The sequence below is a fragment of the Filicampus tigris genome, chromosome 5, assembly GCF_054856515.1.
Source record: "Filicampus tigris isolate MCC_2025a chromosome 5, RoL_Ftig_1.0, whole genome shotgun sequence".
Lineage (NCBI taxonomy): Eukaryota > Metazoa > Chordata > Actinopteri > Syngnathiformes > Syngnathidae > Filicampus > Filicampus tigris.
In genome coordinates this window covers 16795593-16812500 of record NC_141221.1, presented here as the reverse complement: position 1 = coordinate 16812500, position 16908 = coordinate 16795593, and the positions used below count along the sequence as shown (strand labels likewise).

At 44.7% G+C, this 16908-nt stretch overlaps 1 protein-coding gene and 1 long non-coding RNA gene across 3 annotated transcripts in view; one reads left to right on the top strand and one right to left on the bottom strand.

Moving 5' to 3' along the window:
- The window catches only part of LOC147147556 (uncharacterized), a 4974-nt gene extending 2805 nt beyond the window's left edge, over positions 1 to 2169 (bottom strand). Inside the window, exons 1-2 of the long non-coding RNA XR_015086936.1 lie at positions 1769 to 2169; positions 782 to 1685 (exon numbers count right to left, since the gene is read on the bottom strand). This is a non-coding gene — a long non-coding RNA (uncharacterized LOC147147556). The remainder of the gene's footprint in view (positions 1 to 781; positions 1686 to 1768) is intronic.
- znf608 (zinc finger protein 608) lies at positions 1650 to 16675 on the top strand. Of its 2 annotated transcripts, XM_086031681.1 has the most exons (9): positions 1650 to 1908; positions 5258 to 5525; positions 6459 to 6546; positions 8424 to 10734; positions 12066 to 12504; positions 13055 to 13104; positions 13204 to 13354; positions 13445 to 13501; positions 14808 to 16675. In XM_086031681.1, exons 2-9 carry the CDS (start codon positions 5267 to 5269, stop codon positions 14825 to 14827), a joined length of 3375 nt encoding a protein of 1124 aa, XP_085887807.1. In that variant the 5' UTR covers positions 1650 to 1908; positions 5258 to 5266; the 3' UTR covers positions 14828 to 16675. The 2 variants fall into 2 exon arrangements, 1 of the variants encoding a protein (XP_085887807.1); XR_015086935.1 differs by lacking the exons at positions 13445 to 13501; positions 14808 to 16675 and having other exon boundaries at positions 12066 to 12918; positions 13204 to 13234.
- The last annotated feature ends 233 nt before the right edge of the window (positions 16676 to 16908 follow it).

Sequence of the window (16908 nt, the reverse complement as noted above, 5' to 3'; positions counted from 1 at the left end):
CAGACGACAGGCTCGAGCACGCCCGCGACCCTGGTTGAGAAGCAAGTCCGAATAATGGATGGATATATATTGAACTAATATAGATACATATAGAGCTAGTATATCTATAACTATGTATATATATACACTAACAAGATGTAGAACTACTATAGCTATAATTTGGATGGATAGAACTAGTATATAGTATATAGATATACTGTAGATCTAATTTAGAAAAAAATATCATAAATAGTAGGGATGTTGAATACCACTTATTTTCAGACCAATACCAGTACGAGTAGTGTCTCTTTAAGTACTCAACGATACCGAATACTGATTCCTCTAGTACTTTTCTGAGGTGAGCATTTACACCTGTCCGTCAGTACAGACGGAAAGTCAGTCCGCCCGTCACTAATGGACTCCCATTTTTGCTGGCGGACTGACAACTGACAACTGACGGTAACTTTGAAACACTGATGGAATACGTGCTGACGGAAGCGATTTTCAGCCCTACCCCAGACCGCCACGAACCTGAAAGAAAAAAAGACAGGGGCATTTTGATAACGACAAGGAGGAGGAGCAGTAAGAATGTATATTTGGCGTGGCGAATGGCAGAAGTTCACTAATACGTCCAACCACTGGTACTTTTGATATATAAAATTTCATTTAATACAGTGACAAAAAATTGTGAACAAAGACCTTTCTTTCTGAAGCGGATAATGATTTGCTAATGTTTCAAACTGCCACAGTATAGCGCCATCTACTGCTGAGGAGGTCTTACTCAATGTCAGATGTTATTTACCTTAGTTAAGTATCATGGCGGCGGCACGGTGAGCGACTGGTTAGCACGTCCGCCTCACAGTTCAGAGGTCGTGGGTTCGATCCCGGCCCCGGCCTCCCTGTGTGGAGTTTGCATGTTCTCCCCGTGCCTGCGTGGGTTTTCTCTGGGTACTCCGGTTTTCTCCAACATTCTAAAAACATGCATGGTAAGTTGATTGGACTCTCTAAATTGCCCCTAGGTGTGATTGTGAGTGCAGATGTTTGTCTCTGTGTGCCCTGGGATTGGCTGGCAACCAATTTAGGGTGCCCCTCGCCTACTGCCCGAAGACAGCTGGGATAGGCTACAGCACGGCCCGCGACCCTTGTGAGGATAAGCGGTATCGATAATGGATGGCTGGTACAGACCTACATGTGTACTGATACTTTAAAATAAGGTTGGTATCGGCATCGATACTGATCGCCCATCCCTAATAAATAGCGCCAGTATAAATAGCTAGATAGACAGAGTGATAGAACTAGCGCTAAGAGCTAGCTAGTGAGATAAATAGCATCCATGTATAGATATAGAATTAGCATAGGTAGAACTAGTTTGGACAGAACTAGTACAACTAGATAAAAAGATAACTAATACAGATAGACAGATAGATAGATAGATAGATAGATAGATAGATAGATAGATAGATAGATAGATAGACAGATAGATAGATAGATAGATAGATAGATAGATAGATAGATAGATAGATAGATAGATAGAGAGATAGATAGATAGAACCAATGGAGATAGAAAATGTGTAGTTAGTGAGGAATTAGGACAAGCCCGCTGATGAGGGCTCTCCTTCTCCTCCTCTTCCTCCGCCTCCTCGTCGGTATTCGTTCCCCTTCGCATATCCCTCCTTGGCCAAACGAGCGCGCTGCTCTGAGAGCGTCTGAAAAAAAAAAGATACACATAAGAAGAAGAAGGAGGAGGAGGGGGGGGGGAGCCGAAGCAGCACATCAGGACGCCCCGCACCTGCACGACGCCATCCATCCGTCCGTCCATCCATTCGTTGTCCGCCGCTGTGCGCGCTGGATTGCGGCTTCTCGGCGCTCAGACGGCCGCATGACGACGTCACCCACGCGGCCAAAAAGCACCGAGGAGGAGCCCACACGGTCAGTATGAGGGAAGGAGGGAGCATGACAGCGAATCTGCTTGCGAGGGTCTGAAGGCCACGACGGACGTGAAGGTTCTCCTCAACCTCCTCATCACATGATGGTGATGATGATGATGATGTGCTATTGTTGTTTGGCACGTGCACTCTTTGTCTGTAAGAGGAGGTTGTGTGTCCTTCCTCTTCATCATCGCGTTATTGTTTGCCTCACTTGACATGCTCACGTGACGTCACGGATAGGAAACGACAAGGATAAGGAGGAAGAAAAAGATGATCTGCGTGTGTGGGGGTGTGCGTGTTCGCGTGCGTATGTCTGTTTGTGTGCGAGATTGGGATTGTCATTCTTTTCATTCATTGAACTGAGTGAGCAAGCAAAGATGGAGGAAGACGCGTGGCGGGAATGTCAAGTCACAACACAACAACACAGGACATAGCAGAAAATAAGGAGGATTACTTTTTTTGTGTATTTGTGTTTTTATGTCCATAGGCGATGAGTAGCCAGCTTTGTGTGAGTGTGCGTGTGTGCGTCAAATGTACAGTACTGTTGATGTGCAGGGTTTGTTTGTTTCCAATGTGTTTGTTTCCAGTATCGATATGTCTCCAGTTGGGTGTCCAGTGTAGATGTCTATCTCCAGCGTGTGTGTGTGTGTGTGTGTGTCGACTGTATATATGTCTCCAGTGTGTGTCCATGGTCCAGTTGTGCATTTCTTGGGAGTGTGACTGTCTTCATTGTGTGTCAGTCTCCAGTGTATGTCCAGTGTTTGTTCAGTTGTGTGTCCAGTTTGAGTATGTGCAGGGATGGTACTACACTGGCGCTTGGGGGTCTTTAACCTCGTCAGAAAAATGTGGTGCGTTAACCACCTCCAGCATTTTATTTGATATTGTAAAATCCAGAGACGGTCAGTTTACCCTATTTTGCTGGTCCGTCCTCAGTACGCGACCTGGACATCCTTCCATCCTTACAAAGGGATAAGGTGTGTACAAAATTTGAACGCTTTACAAAATAAAATTGCTATCCACCTTTTTCCTCGTCAGTGAAATAGGCGTCCACTATAGGACACACGAAGTGGAGACACATATTCAGGGGCGGCTCCAGGATTTTTTCTCTTCCGGGGCTAAAGGGGGACTTGACCGATACATAGGGGGGCTGAGGAAATAATTTCTAAACAGATTTGACCAGAGATGAGCATTCCGTCCCGGATGGATGCCCATTTTTGCGGATGGCCAGACGGAGGACGAGAAGTCTTTTAAAAAGGACGACCTAAGCAAGGACGGAAGTGGGTTTTCGTCCGTCCTTGTAATCGTCCCTAACCGGGCCAAGTACCTACCGACCTGTTGTGTTGGGTACTTTTAAAAAGAAAGACCACTGTTCTCCTCTGCGATACTACGGAGCCACCATGACTACAGCCTGCATAACACTGTAGAGTGCTGTTTCTCACGTGAGTTTCCTGCAGTATAGTTCTCACAGGCATAGGCTGCCCTTGTGTGTATCCAGTGTATAGCTCCTCAGTGTCTAGTTGCTTGTCCAGGGTCCTGTTGTGTGTGATTTCAGTGTCCAGCCTCTGTTAGTGTTTGTTTCTAGTGTGTGTGTCCTGTTGCCTGTCCCCTTTGTGCCCAGTGACCCGTTGTGTGTTTGTGTGTCTTCTATCTATGTTTGTGTGCTTCCATCGGGTGTGCTTTGTTGTGTTTTGGCTGTTTTATGATTGTGTTGTGTTGTAGTTCTTTTACACGTGTGCGGTGTTGTGCTACGATTGTGCTGAGTTCAGATTGTCGTGCCTTATGAACATGTGATTGCGCAACGTGCATGTGTGTTGTTTTGTGACTGTTGTATTTATGATGGTTGTGTGATTTTGTTGTGTGAATGTTTTCATTGGCGATTGTGTAATGTTGTGACTGATGATTGTGTTGTAGTTGTGTAAGGGTGGTTATATGCTTGTGGTTGTAGTGCGTTATGTCTATAACGTTGCGTTATGATAATGTGGTGATTGTGAGCATGTTTGAGGGGCTATCCATTGATTCTTTCTGTTGCTTTCAAAGTCATTATTTTTCTCTTCAATAGTGTGTATGTGTGTGTGTGTGTCATATACAGTAGAGGTGAAAGCGGCTGAAAGAGTACACAAGAAAAACGCACACATACGCACACACTTGTCTGGCGTGTGAGCGTGTGACAATGAAGAGGAAGATATTGGTGGAACAAAAGGGAATGTCAGGACACCACAGAAAGAAAAAGATGGGAGGATGAGGAGAAAGAGGAAGATGATTTGGGGGGGAAATAAAATGGATGCTGGAGAAGCAGGAAGGACAAACGTTGAGAGAGGAAAGATGATGATTGACAGGACAGAAAGGCGATGAATACTAACTGGAAGTGGATGAGAAATACATCACCGACTATTATGTTGCTATGGTTACAGAGAAAGTGGGAATCGTGATATTCTGATATCATGATACTTTCATATCATGATATAGTGATATTTGATTCTTTGATGTCATACTTTAATACCGCACTACTTTTACATCATGATATCACAATATATTTATATCAGAGGTCATCAACCTGTTTGAGGCTGAGAGCAACTTTTTTGCTGCTGATTAGTGCGAAGCGCAACCAGTTCGATACACACTTTTGAAATAACAAATTTGCTCAAATTCCATTTAATCCTTTATTATTGTTAAGGCATGGGGAAAAAAATTCTGCATTCTCACGAATCGATCCTTTATACTCTTGTTTTAATCCCCATTTGCACGCTATTTTTAATTTATCTAGGCTGATACTTGGTTTTAATCATTTTAATCAAATTATTTTAGATTATTTATTGAGATTTTTGTAATGTCTTAATATTTTGGTTCTCTTTCTGTAATGCTTTCTATAAAGTATTTTGAATTGTCTTGCACCCGAAATGTGCTATTCAAATAAACTTGCTTTGCCTTGCCTTAAAATGCTACACTACATTTAGATATCGTGATACGGTAAATGCTGTCATGATAGTTTGATGTCACGATGTTTTCATCCCATAATATTTTTCTCTCAAGATACTTTGATACCAGAATAATTTGATAGCACAATACTTTGCTTTCATAATACTTTATACGTTGTATTACTCAAATATTTTGATATGAGGATTATTACTTTTGAGACAACTTTGACACCATGATATCTTGACATTGTGATGTAGTGATACTGATATTATGTCTCTATGTATCAAGAAATGTATTAAAAATTAAGTTTAATTGTAATACTGACATATTGTTACTATATTACATATATATGATAATATACATATTGTAAGACTCATATTGTCAATACTTTAGAACAAAACAAAACATCATACATGTCATCCTATGGCCTGCAGGTGGAGCCCATGTTCACTCCACCTGGCGGGGCCCCTGCTCCGGGCCAAGCAGGGCCCGCCGGACCCTCTCTACCATTGTCCGCCATCTCCTTTCCCCCTGCTGTGGCCCCGCCCATTTGTAACGCTGTGAGGACGCGCTCCGTCGGCACCAACACGCAGGAAGTGGCCCTTCCGTCCATGCCCGACTCGGAAACCAACTTGCTGGGGCCCTGCCAGCCGGGAACAAGTGTCAACCTGGAGGGCATCGTGTGGCACGAGACCCAAGAAGGTGAGGCAACCTGTGGACGACTGCGCTTGGACATTGTGGCATTTTTATGTTCACAATATATTTTAGGGATATATTACATGTGTTGAACCACTAGAGGGCAGACTATGCCTGTGAGTACAATGTTGTCCTGCCGGGAAGGCACAAAACCCCCCCAAAAATACTCTACTGTGTTGTTGCAGGCAGTTAATAAAGGTGGATCCGCGGTATTGCGGCAGAGAACAGTTGTCTTTCTTTTTAAAAGAACCAACACAACATGTCAGTCGGTACTTGAGCCGACCCGGACAGACGAAAACCCACTTCCGTCCTTGCTTAGTCCGTCCTTTTCTAAAAACGTCTCGTCCTCTGTCCCCAAAAGCTTCAGAAAACAGGTGAGCCGCAATTTGTCGTTACCTGAGCCCTGAGCAACTGTGATGGTCATTTTCAGTCGACAGAAAGTGGCAAAATTGATATCTTGTTGTACATCAGGATTCTTCAGTGTCTAAATACCTTATATCATATTTTATATCACAATACTTTGAGACCATTTGGTATCATGATATTTCAATGATAACACTTTCGTTTGATATTTTAATACTGTATCATGACACTTTGATATTGCAGTAATTTGATATCACAATGCATTGAAATGTTGAGAGTTTGACACCACTTCCTGTCAAATCATGAAAAACTGATATCAAAAATACTTTCATATCATCTTATTTGGATAACATCACTATTTTGATATCACAATATTGTGCAGTGATCTCATGATACATTGATACTTCAGTCATGAAACTGATTTCACAATGCATTAATATATGATATAAACTGTGTGTATATATAACGTATAATAATGTATTTGTGTGTCTGTCTGTGTGCGTGTGTGTGTGTGTGTGTGTGTGTACGTGTGTTTCTATGTATCCATGCGCGTGCGCATGTATGTGTGTGTGTCAGGCGTGTTGGTGGTCAACGTGACATGGAGGAAGAGGACGTATGTGGGAACACTGTTGGACTGCACCAAACTCGACTGGGCACCTCCCAGGTGATGATGTCATATTTTTGTCCAAATGAGGTCATCGTACATTGATTTTTAAAGACTGTGTCCCAATACATCTGTACAAATTTCACGATCTGTTCTTTAATTGCACCAAGGTGTCCCAATACTTTTGTCCAATCCCAAACTCTATATTATCTTTCTTTTCAGATGTCTCACTGTTTTTGTCCAATTTTTTTTACTTCATTTATGCTCCAACAATTTTGGCCAAAACAGGATTTTTTTCGCTTCCTTTTTCATTTCCTGTAGGTGTCCAAATACTATTGTCCAGACAGCACTTTTTTTTGGTGTCCCAATACTTTTGGCTAAAAACACTAATTATATATAATTGCTTGTCATTAGCATTGACTGTGAGAAAGGTTAGTGCCTGATCTCAATTGTCACTGGTTGGCTGCTGCTGCTGGTGGTGGTGGTTGTTGCCATGGCGATAACAGATTCATCTGTGGTCTAAATTGCTTTGTGGACGTGCGTCACATAAATAGCAATACAACTCCACTTTGGTGATTGACGAGCACATTTAGAGTCAAGCACAATGTCGATGAAAACAAACAACACAGAGATAGGATGACACTGGCCAGCTGATCAGCAATTTCTGTGTGTGTATGTGTGTGTGAGTGTGTGGGGGTGTGTGTGGGCGTGTGTGTGCGTGTGTGTGTCTGTAGGTAGGTCGTTTGGATGGTAGGTATATAGGTAGCTAAGTAGGTTGGAAGGGTAGGAGTTTGTTGGTAGATAGGTCTGTCAGTTGGTTGTGTGATTTGTAAGTAGATAGAATGAATGAATCTTTATTTGAACATGATTTTTAAAAAAGTTGGCAGTTAACTTGTTTTTCCTGTTGTTTGGTCAGTAGGAAAGTCATTGGGTCATGTTGTAGATAGGTAAGCATGTAGTCATCTGGGTAGCAAGGTAGGGTGTATGTAGGTAGGTACTTAGGTCGGTAGGTAGGTTAGGTACACGGGTTGTATTGGTCGGAGCTGGTAGTAAGCTAGGTTGGAAGGAAGGTAGATAGTTAAAGAGGTGGTAGGTAGGAGTTGGTAGGTAAGTAGGTGGGTATGAGGGAGTTAGATGGGTAGGAGTTTGTAGATAGGTAGAATGGATCAGAGTGAGCATTCCGTCTATGTGACGGACCGGTCCGTCTATCCGACACTGACTCCCGTTTTGCTGACGGTTGACGAATGACGGGAAAAATGTTCAAATCGACAGACTTAGCATAGACGGAAACCCCTTATTTAGTCTACCATTCGTCTGCAGTCCGTCATTAGTCTATTTTTTGAGGCGAGGCTTCGATGGGCGCGGGGAGGAAAATAGTGAGTTTTTGTTGCTTGGGGGACAGATTTGAGTGATGGACCAGGCTGTGAACAGGCCTCCAAAGCGCAGTTTCTGTTCAAATATCGTCCAGAGGGGGCGGGGGTGCCAGTGAAAGTTTAGTCCGACTCGCCGACAGACGCCCATTTAAATTTAGAGGCGGACCGTCCTATAGACGAGTACTATTGCCCCCCCGCACCCAGAAAAATAGGTGAATGACGGACGACGGAAGGGTACCCACGCTGCAGACGGATGACGAATAATGGACGCTTAATTTTTAGTAAAATGCCCAGCTCTGAGAATGGTAGGTAGGAGTAGGGTAGTTACATAGGGAGGAAGGTAAGAGTTGGCAGGTAGGTAAAATGGTAGGTAGGAGTAGGGTAGTTACATAGGGAGGAAGGTAAGAGTTGGCAGGTAGGTAAAATGGTAGGTAGGAGTTGTCTAAGTATGCACGAGTTGGTAGCTTGGATGGATAGAAATAGGTAATTTGGATAGGTAGGTAGATACTATATATAGGTAGTTATTTCAGCCAGTTATTGGTGATTGTCCTCCTTTTTCTTCAGGTTCTGTGAGTCTCCATCCAGTGACCCAGAGATGCCAGGTGGGCGTGGCCGGGGGAAAAGGTTGCGTCTGACTTTGGCAGAGCGGCCCTGCGGGGATGCGGCACCGCCGGTCAAAGTGCGAGGCCTGCCACAACACCGGAGCCGGGGCGGCGGCATGGCAGCCTCACCAGTGCACAGCAAAGGTCGGCGTGGAAGTTTGAAACTCCTCGGCAACTGCAGAGCCTCTCCGCCGTTTTTCATCACCGAAGAAACAAAACCCATCAACCGAACCTCTGTCCTCCCATCCGGCAAGCGGAAGAACAAACCACCTGCGGACTTGGACCTCAGTCTGGTTTCCTCGGTGGACATTAAAAATGGGAATGGGAAGAGGATTAGAGCCAAATCCCGCAGCGCACCTTGTACGCCACAGGGCAAGTCAGACCCCTCTTTCCTGGACCCAGGTGGAGGTTGTGCCTCCTCACCTCCACCGATCCTCATTGACTGCCCTCACCCCAACTGCACTAAGCGCTACAAGCACATAAATGGGCTGCGCTACCACCAGACGCATGCCCACCTGGAGGCAGAGGAACAGAGGAATCCCGAGAGCGAAGAACGACTGTCAGACTGCGAGGATGTCATCTATGACCTTGCGCAGTCCACCAACAATGGCACTGCTGCCAACACCTCATCCAAAAAAGCCACACCGTTGTACAAGGTGACCACCGTGGGCTCGCCCAAGAACCGGCGGCTTCTCCTCAGCACCAAAACCAGGCGGAGTTCGCTACTGAAGGATGGCCTGATGGACGACCTCAGCAACCTGCCCATCATCTCCAACATGACGGTGGTTCTGGAGAACTGTATGGTGCCAGACCGGAGCGCCGCCGTGGAGATGCCCAAGCTTGAAGCCGAAGGTCTGATCGACAAGAAGATCCTCTCCGATAAAAGCAAAAAAACCAATAGCAAGGTGGATAAGCTATCCAAGTCGCGGGCCAATCGGCTAATTGCTCCAGCCCCCACGCCACCGAAGCTTGTCGCTATACCCAATGCGGCATATCCGACGGACAGCGTCCCCTCACAGCAGCCTTCACCCGTGGCAGCTGTTGGTCTAACAAGCAAGAACTCGTCCTTGAAACCCATCAAGCCGAAGCTCAGCATCGTTGTGGAACCCAGCCTGGTCAAAGCCACACTGCTCACCTGCAAAGAGACCCGCAAGAAGGAGAAGCGACGGCTCAAGGACAAACACAACCGTGACACTCCCCCTCGGATGGCAAACGGTGACACCATCAAAATGGACGACGGTGCTTCTAAAATTCCCACCAAGGAAATTCCGGGTAGCCTCCTGAAGGAGCACCTGAGCAAGCAGGACATGACGAATGGGCTCAGTGAGAGCCAGGAAAGCAGAATGGCGAGTATTCGCGCCGAGGCTGACAAGGTCTACACCTTCACGGACAATGCGCCCAGTCCATCCATTGGAAGTTCGTCGCGGCTCGATGCCGCCGGCGGTTGTCTGCTCTTGGGAGATAGCAAAGACAACAGCCCCGCTTACTCTGACATTTCGGATGCGGGGGATGATGGCGTGTCCTCCGAAAATCGTCTGGATGGACTCAGATCCAAGTCTGGTTCCTCCATATCTTCTGAAGTCAACTTTAATGGTAACCAGAGTAACGCCAGGAAGACGCCACCCACGGTGCCCGCCCCACCTTCTACAAAAGAGCCCCTGTCCCCATACTACCACAGCTTTGAGCCATACTACCTGCCGGGTTGCGTGCAGGCAGACAGGCAGAACATATACCACAAAATTTCCTCTCACGATTCTAAAAGTAAAGATCGAAAGGAGGAGGCTAAAGATGATGACAAAGTCTCCGTCCACGACTTTGCAGACTGCAAGAAAGGTGACGGGCCCCCGGCACCTTCTCAACTGCAGCTTGCCATGAGTCAGACCCAGACCGCCTTAGCCCAGTCGTTGTATTATGGCCAGTACTCACGAGGACTTTATATGGACCAGAAACTCCTAATGGCCACTAAATGCTGCGAGCAGAAGCAGCGTGCTGACCGGGGGCCAGCTGGGCGAGACGAGGACGTCAGACACACTGATGGCGCAAAAGGTCCGGAAGGTGCTAAAGGCTGCTGTCCCAAAGCCATCCTGTCCTACTTGGAGGAGAGGGGGGAAAGAGGGCTGGGTTTGAAGGTGGACCAGCACCATGTCTTGACCAAAGATTGTGAAGACATCAAGTCACCTTCCTCCTCCTCCTCCTCCTCCTCTTCTTCATCCTCGTCACACCACAATCCCAACGCTCAGACAGATCTGGACTCAAATGTTAACTATTCCAGCGTAAGTTTTTCCCTCTGTCTCTAACCGCCGCCCATGCTGTTGTGCTTTCATAAGCGATCGTTCATTCATTGTGTACAGACGCTCACGCCGTACATTTGGGCTGATAACACGTAAATGTAAAAGCACAACTTTTCCAAGTGTGCTGCTTGTACAGATTCTTACGTGTCCCTCTGGTCCTGCCAATGAGCGCCTGCCATCATCCACATTGCAAGCAACGACCTGACAGGTGGTCTCTGATCACGCAGTGTTTCCTCTACAGACCGTTTCATACTGTTTGCAATGAATAGGTGCCAGGGTACTTCCGGGTGGCTGAAAAATGAGTGGCTACCGCTGACCTGATCTGAAATGACGACATAACAACAGCAGAACCTTTGAGTGAGGAGATAAATATAGTTAATGTCACAAATGTTTAATAATATATTTATATAATAAATAGTGGGGCGGCACGGTGATCGACTGGTTAGCATGTCCGCCTCACAGTTCAGAGGTCGTGGGTTCGATCCCGGCTCCGGCCTCCCTGTGTGGAGTTTGCATGTTTTCCCCGTGCCTGGGTTTTCTCTGGGTTCTCCGGTTTCTTCCCACATTCCAAAAACATGCATGGTAAATTGATTGGACACTCTAAATTGCCCCTAGGTGTGATTGTGAGTGTGGTTGTTTGTTTGTCTCTGTGTGCCCTGCGATTGGCTGGCAACCAATTCAGGGTGTCCCTTGCCTACTGCCCGAAGACAGCTGGGATAGGCTCCAGCACTCCCTGCGACCCTTGTGAGGATAAGTGGTATAGATAATGGATGGATGGATAATAAATAATTCATAATAACAGAGTAAATCACAAGACACACTTTAGTTGGCCAGTCCCTCCATGATTGTTAACTATGTCTGTATTTCCGCCATGTCTATGTCTGTTGAAGTATTAGTTATAGCCGTTGTTCTGTCTTGCCTTTAAGCATTGACCTCATGAAACATCTTTTGACTGACACGTCACATATCACACTAGAGCGGTAAACAAGAAGGCTTAAATCATCATTGAAGCTGTGCCTTGATCAAATGACATACAGTAGAAGTTTTTATTTACTAGTGGTGCCATCAGAGCTATTGCCGCCTGGAAGTACAGGTGACGTTATAATGAAAAGGTCTGTACTAGTCCCTCAGCAGAGGTGGGCTGCAGCTGCCAAAACCAGAATGCGCTCCAAAAACATAGATTTCAGTCGGACCTTGATGAAGGTCCTGGACAAATGTGGACTGACCTCAAATGACTCCCGCCCACCACTGTTAAAACAGACTTATAGGGGAAACACTGGAACCAGCACCAACACTTGTCCCCATCAATTTAGCCCCCAGACGGCTCCATGTGGCCCCACCGTCTGGCTCACAGCAAATTCTCAGAGCTGCAGAGTCCACTTGTCGAGGCGGCCGATGACGGGGACGCGGAGAGGTCAAAGGAGTGGGGGAGTACTACCGAGCCAGCTGGGCCCAAAGTGACCTCAGCAGGAGGCATCGCTCGCAATGCTAAAAAAGTTCACGGATCGCACAACCTGCCGACCCCTGCTGACCCAGACGACTCGGACGGCCTGGATGGGCTACAGGAGGAACCCATGAGGATCCTGTCAGGGGAGTCTCAAAGTGCCCGGGCGGCGGTGTCTCCTCCAATGACCCCCCAGCAGCCCTACATGCAGTACCAGCACTCCTCATACCCGCCGTACCTGGCAATGTGTGAGAGTGGCGGGGGTTCCTACAGGGGGGCGTCACCCACACTAGTCCACAGCTACCCAGGTAAGGAACAACACTGGACACGTCTGTTCATCTTCTTTCAGACCCAACTAGACATATTTTCTGACAGTCAGAGTGTAGAGTTTAACACTCAGCACTCGTTTCCCCTACCCTGTTTTTGGTGTCCTGTGTCAAAGACACCACCACAGAATTTTTTTTTAGTTGGATGAAGTTGACATGGTTTCCAAGGTAGTATCAGAGATGTACCGTAACAGAGTCAATTCGGCAGCAGTGGGAATTTCGGAAGGTCGGAACTAGGATCAGGACTGGAGTTTAAAGTTTAACACCTGACAATTATTTCTGTGGTCGCTGTTCTGTCTGTCTGAAAGACACCAACACCAAATTGGGGATGGTCGACTCTTGATTTTCCTGGCTTCCAAGGCTATCTATGGTGTAACAGAGGCAGAAATCGCAGCTGTGAGAAATGGAAAAGCTGGGAACTGGGTGTAATGTTAAACACACACTTCACTTTTCCCACCCTGTTAATGCAGTACTGTGTGAAAGACACAATTTTTTGTGATGTAGACACAAACCTTTAAATTTGTCCCTGAAGGCTTCCACTACCCTTTGTACGGCAAAACGGCGGGCCGGGAGGAGTCCGAGGTGAGCTTTTTTTTTTTAACACGGTCATGGCAGAGCTAGCTGTTGAAAAATGAGGGAAAATAAGTGTGAGTGGGTGTGCATGTTTGTGTGTGCGTCTAGCCTGAAGAGAAAGTTTCCCCCGAGGTGGAGCGCGAAGTGGACCGAAGTGACCGAGGCCACACAGCGTTGGGCCGACACTTGCACACACACCATCACACACACTTGGGACTCACGTACAACCTGGTGGCGGGACAGTATGACATCTACCCGGGTACGCACAGCACAACACAACACAATAATTTTGTGGTTGTAGCTTAGCAATTCTGCAGTGACATTGACCTTGTGTGCATTTGTGTTGAAGGTTTAAGCTCCAGGTCTCTGGTGTCTGGCCCGCCGGTGGCAGGACGAACTGCCGCTGGTATGTTTCACACACGTCACACCTTCATCAGTTGATCATCATCTAATTTTATAGTTTTTCTATTAATAGAACATGATTTCCAATATGTTATAGTGAACAAGGGGTAGGACTCGACAAGTTTTTTACTTCTTCCTACTCCCCTTGAACATATAAATTTGCTTGTTAAAAAATGCTAACACTATCTTACTCAACAAGGCCTCATAGCTCATCAGGGCTCATGAGTTTTATTCTTGCTGAGGCCTGACATGTAATTATACAGTTTATGCTAGCCAAGAGAGCAATGTAGTCATCCGCCTAGTCATTTGAGTGTGTCAACCGGTGTGTGTTCATCCCTTGGTAGCATAGCATTAGCATTAACACTGAGCTAAGTTAGCATTTTGTTTAATAAGCTAATTTAGCATTTTTTGCAGATAAAACAAAGATATTTCTCAGCTTGCAGTTGGCAAAGGTCGTTGTTAACTTGGTTTGAATTGTCTAAATCTCTGAGCCTTGCACAGTAAAATAGCTTTAGCGTATTTAACGATCTATCAAAAGCTTAGTGTTCGTCAGATGAGGAAAGTGTTTTTGGTGATGTAGGACCCATTTAAACAAACACATTCCGCCTAAGTCTGTAGGTATTATGGTTACTATTGGCATATTAGGTAACCATTGGTTAGCTTGTCATCCGGTACCAGGGAGAATTGAACTCACCACCCCTAGTCTACTAGATCAATGCTCTAGCCACCGAGCTACAAGGCCTCATGTCTTGCTTTTGTTTTAGATGTCTAGGTAATGAGAGCAAGAATCAAACGAGCCCTGGCTTTCGAGATGAAAACCAGAGTTTTCGTAGTGTTCTAACCACTGAGCTATGAGGTACTACTTGCTACATTTAGCTTTTTGGTTAGCAGACTAAAAACAACTGTATTGTTATTGATTTTTGAGACATTCAAAAGATTATGCGGACAGCCATGTGGTTTTATCCAGCTTGGCTTGATATCATTAGTCGTAAGATTATTGAGATAACACACCAGTCTTACTGGAGGACTCACTCTGGCCTTGGCTCGTTAACCAAAATGCTAACTGTGCTCCCAAGGAAGTACTCATAGCTCAGTGGCTAAAGCACTACTGGTCTAGCAAATCAAGGATTGTGAATTCTTCTTCACATTGGTTTTACCCGTACAGCAATATCAATGATAGTTTCATAAGCCTGCCTATGCCGTTTCCCTTTTGCCAATTAATGTGAGTGACAGCTCGCATCTGTAAAAAATTAAGTTGAGTGTATGTAAGGTGTATGAATATGTAAGATTTCTATGTTATGCTCCCGCAGAGAGCGAGGCGAAGAAGTAGTGACGTGGCAGAAGTAGAAGATGCACACATCAATTCCATGGTGTCCCTTGGTGAAACCTCCTTGTGAGAGGCAAACAAGAGAAACAAAAGGGAAAAAAAAAAAACAAGTATCATTTCTTACTCGTGCCACCTACAGTACACAAATTATTTTGTACTGCACAGGAAGTGGACTTTGGGGATGGACAACTGTACAGCGGTGTTTCTAAACGCACATTTTTGTTCTGACTGAATGTACTGATGATGATGACGATGATGCTACATTTGTATCGCTAACCGCTAACTTTACGTGTTGATTGTATCGTCCTATGTGAGAGTAACCCTTCTCCTTCATGCCGCTGTACATAGCATCCACAGTCATGCTCTCATTAGCATGTGCTCACCGCCATTGGATATGCGGGAGTAAGGGGCGCGGGGTTTAGGGCGGGATGCTACATTCAGGAAAAGTGGGAATTCTGAACTCCTAACGGGAAAAGTGAACTGCTTGAGTGAGGTGAAGTCATGTGACAATGCAAAAGCACAGCCTACAAAAAACTATCAAAACAATATATTTGCATTTACCAGAAAAATTGAGAACCTCGGTCAGTGGAATATTCCGGACTGACTTCACTTTCACTTACCACTAGAGGGTGCCCATGTACCACAAGTGGTACTTTTTCCCAGCAGCCCATTAATGCACCATTATCTGGTGTCTACATGCAGAATAGAACACAATAGAATAAACCTTTACTAGTCCCTCAAACATGTTTATAGATTTATGCCCAGTTTGCGCCTGAAATGTCAAATATTAAAGTTAATCAGAAGCGCACAAATGTCAAATCAATGTTTTATTAGTCTGTTTTAGGTGAGGTCTCACCACTGCAATTATAACAATACAGTAGTCATTAAGAATACTTCGTACGAGTTAAGTCAAGTGTGACATTTCCTACTTCTTAGCAGCCCTGTTGAGTGAAACGTTTGGCCTCACGACTGCATTTATAACAGCACATCTAGAACAAAAGCAGTACACCTGGAAATGGGAGTCTCACAATCTTTTACTGTTGCCCTGACACCCCCCCCCCCCACGCTAATCTGCCCCACCTCCTCCAATGAACTACCTGAGCCTGTGATACTGGATTTAAAGTGACCTATGGTGATATGAAATATAATATGTGGTGCTGCTCCTTGACCTGAGCCCCCCCAGTTGCAGCCATACTCTCACATCAATAATAATATTTAAAAAGTAGCAACATGTAATGAATCCAACTTTAAATGATCATGTACTGTGTTATGATGTTGTGTGTCCTCCAGCAACGGCTCTGCCTCACTCCATACAAAAGACATACATAGCACATCATAAAAATACATACAGTATTATTATGTACTACTTACATACAGTACGGTATGTACTACTTGAACATGGTGATACAATATCTGTTTACAAAATGCTACCATGGGGGACTGTTGTCGTCATCCAGTGGCCGTGGTGTATCTGATGAATATAAATTCATATATTATGATTATTAATATCGCTCTGACATCAACATGGAACCTGCTGTTGCTTTTTTATACTGTATATGCCTTAATTCATATGTTTGGCAATCACGATTAAAGGATGTTTTTATATATATATATATATATAGAGAGAGAGAGAGAGAGAGAGAGAGAGAGAGAGAGAGAGAGAAAGAGAGAGAGACAGAGAGAGAGATGGATGAGTGTGTGCTTTTTGTATTTTTCTACAAACAGGATTTTTGTTTGCATCTTACCTAATTTCAATACACTTATCATTGTAGTTGTTTACAATAATTAATTTGGGGATAATCCTTATTAAGTTATTTATTTTAACCTGATCCATAGGATTGCAATATGTAAATAAAGTTTTAAAAAATCAATACATGCTGTAGAATGTAAAATATTACCAAATTAAAACGTTGTGCATAAAAAAAACACTACAGTAATTTTTTTAAATGTCTATTTTGTATGTTCTGTATTTTTTTTATTTACTACTATTATTGTTGTTATTATTATTCTATTGGGACTTTGAAATTTATTGTTAGTTAAAACGGAAAAAAGTTAGTAAAATTATTACTATAATAATAACAACT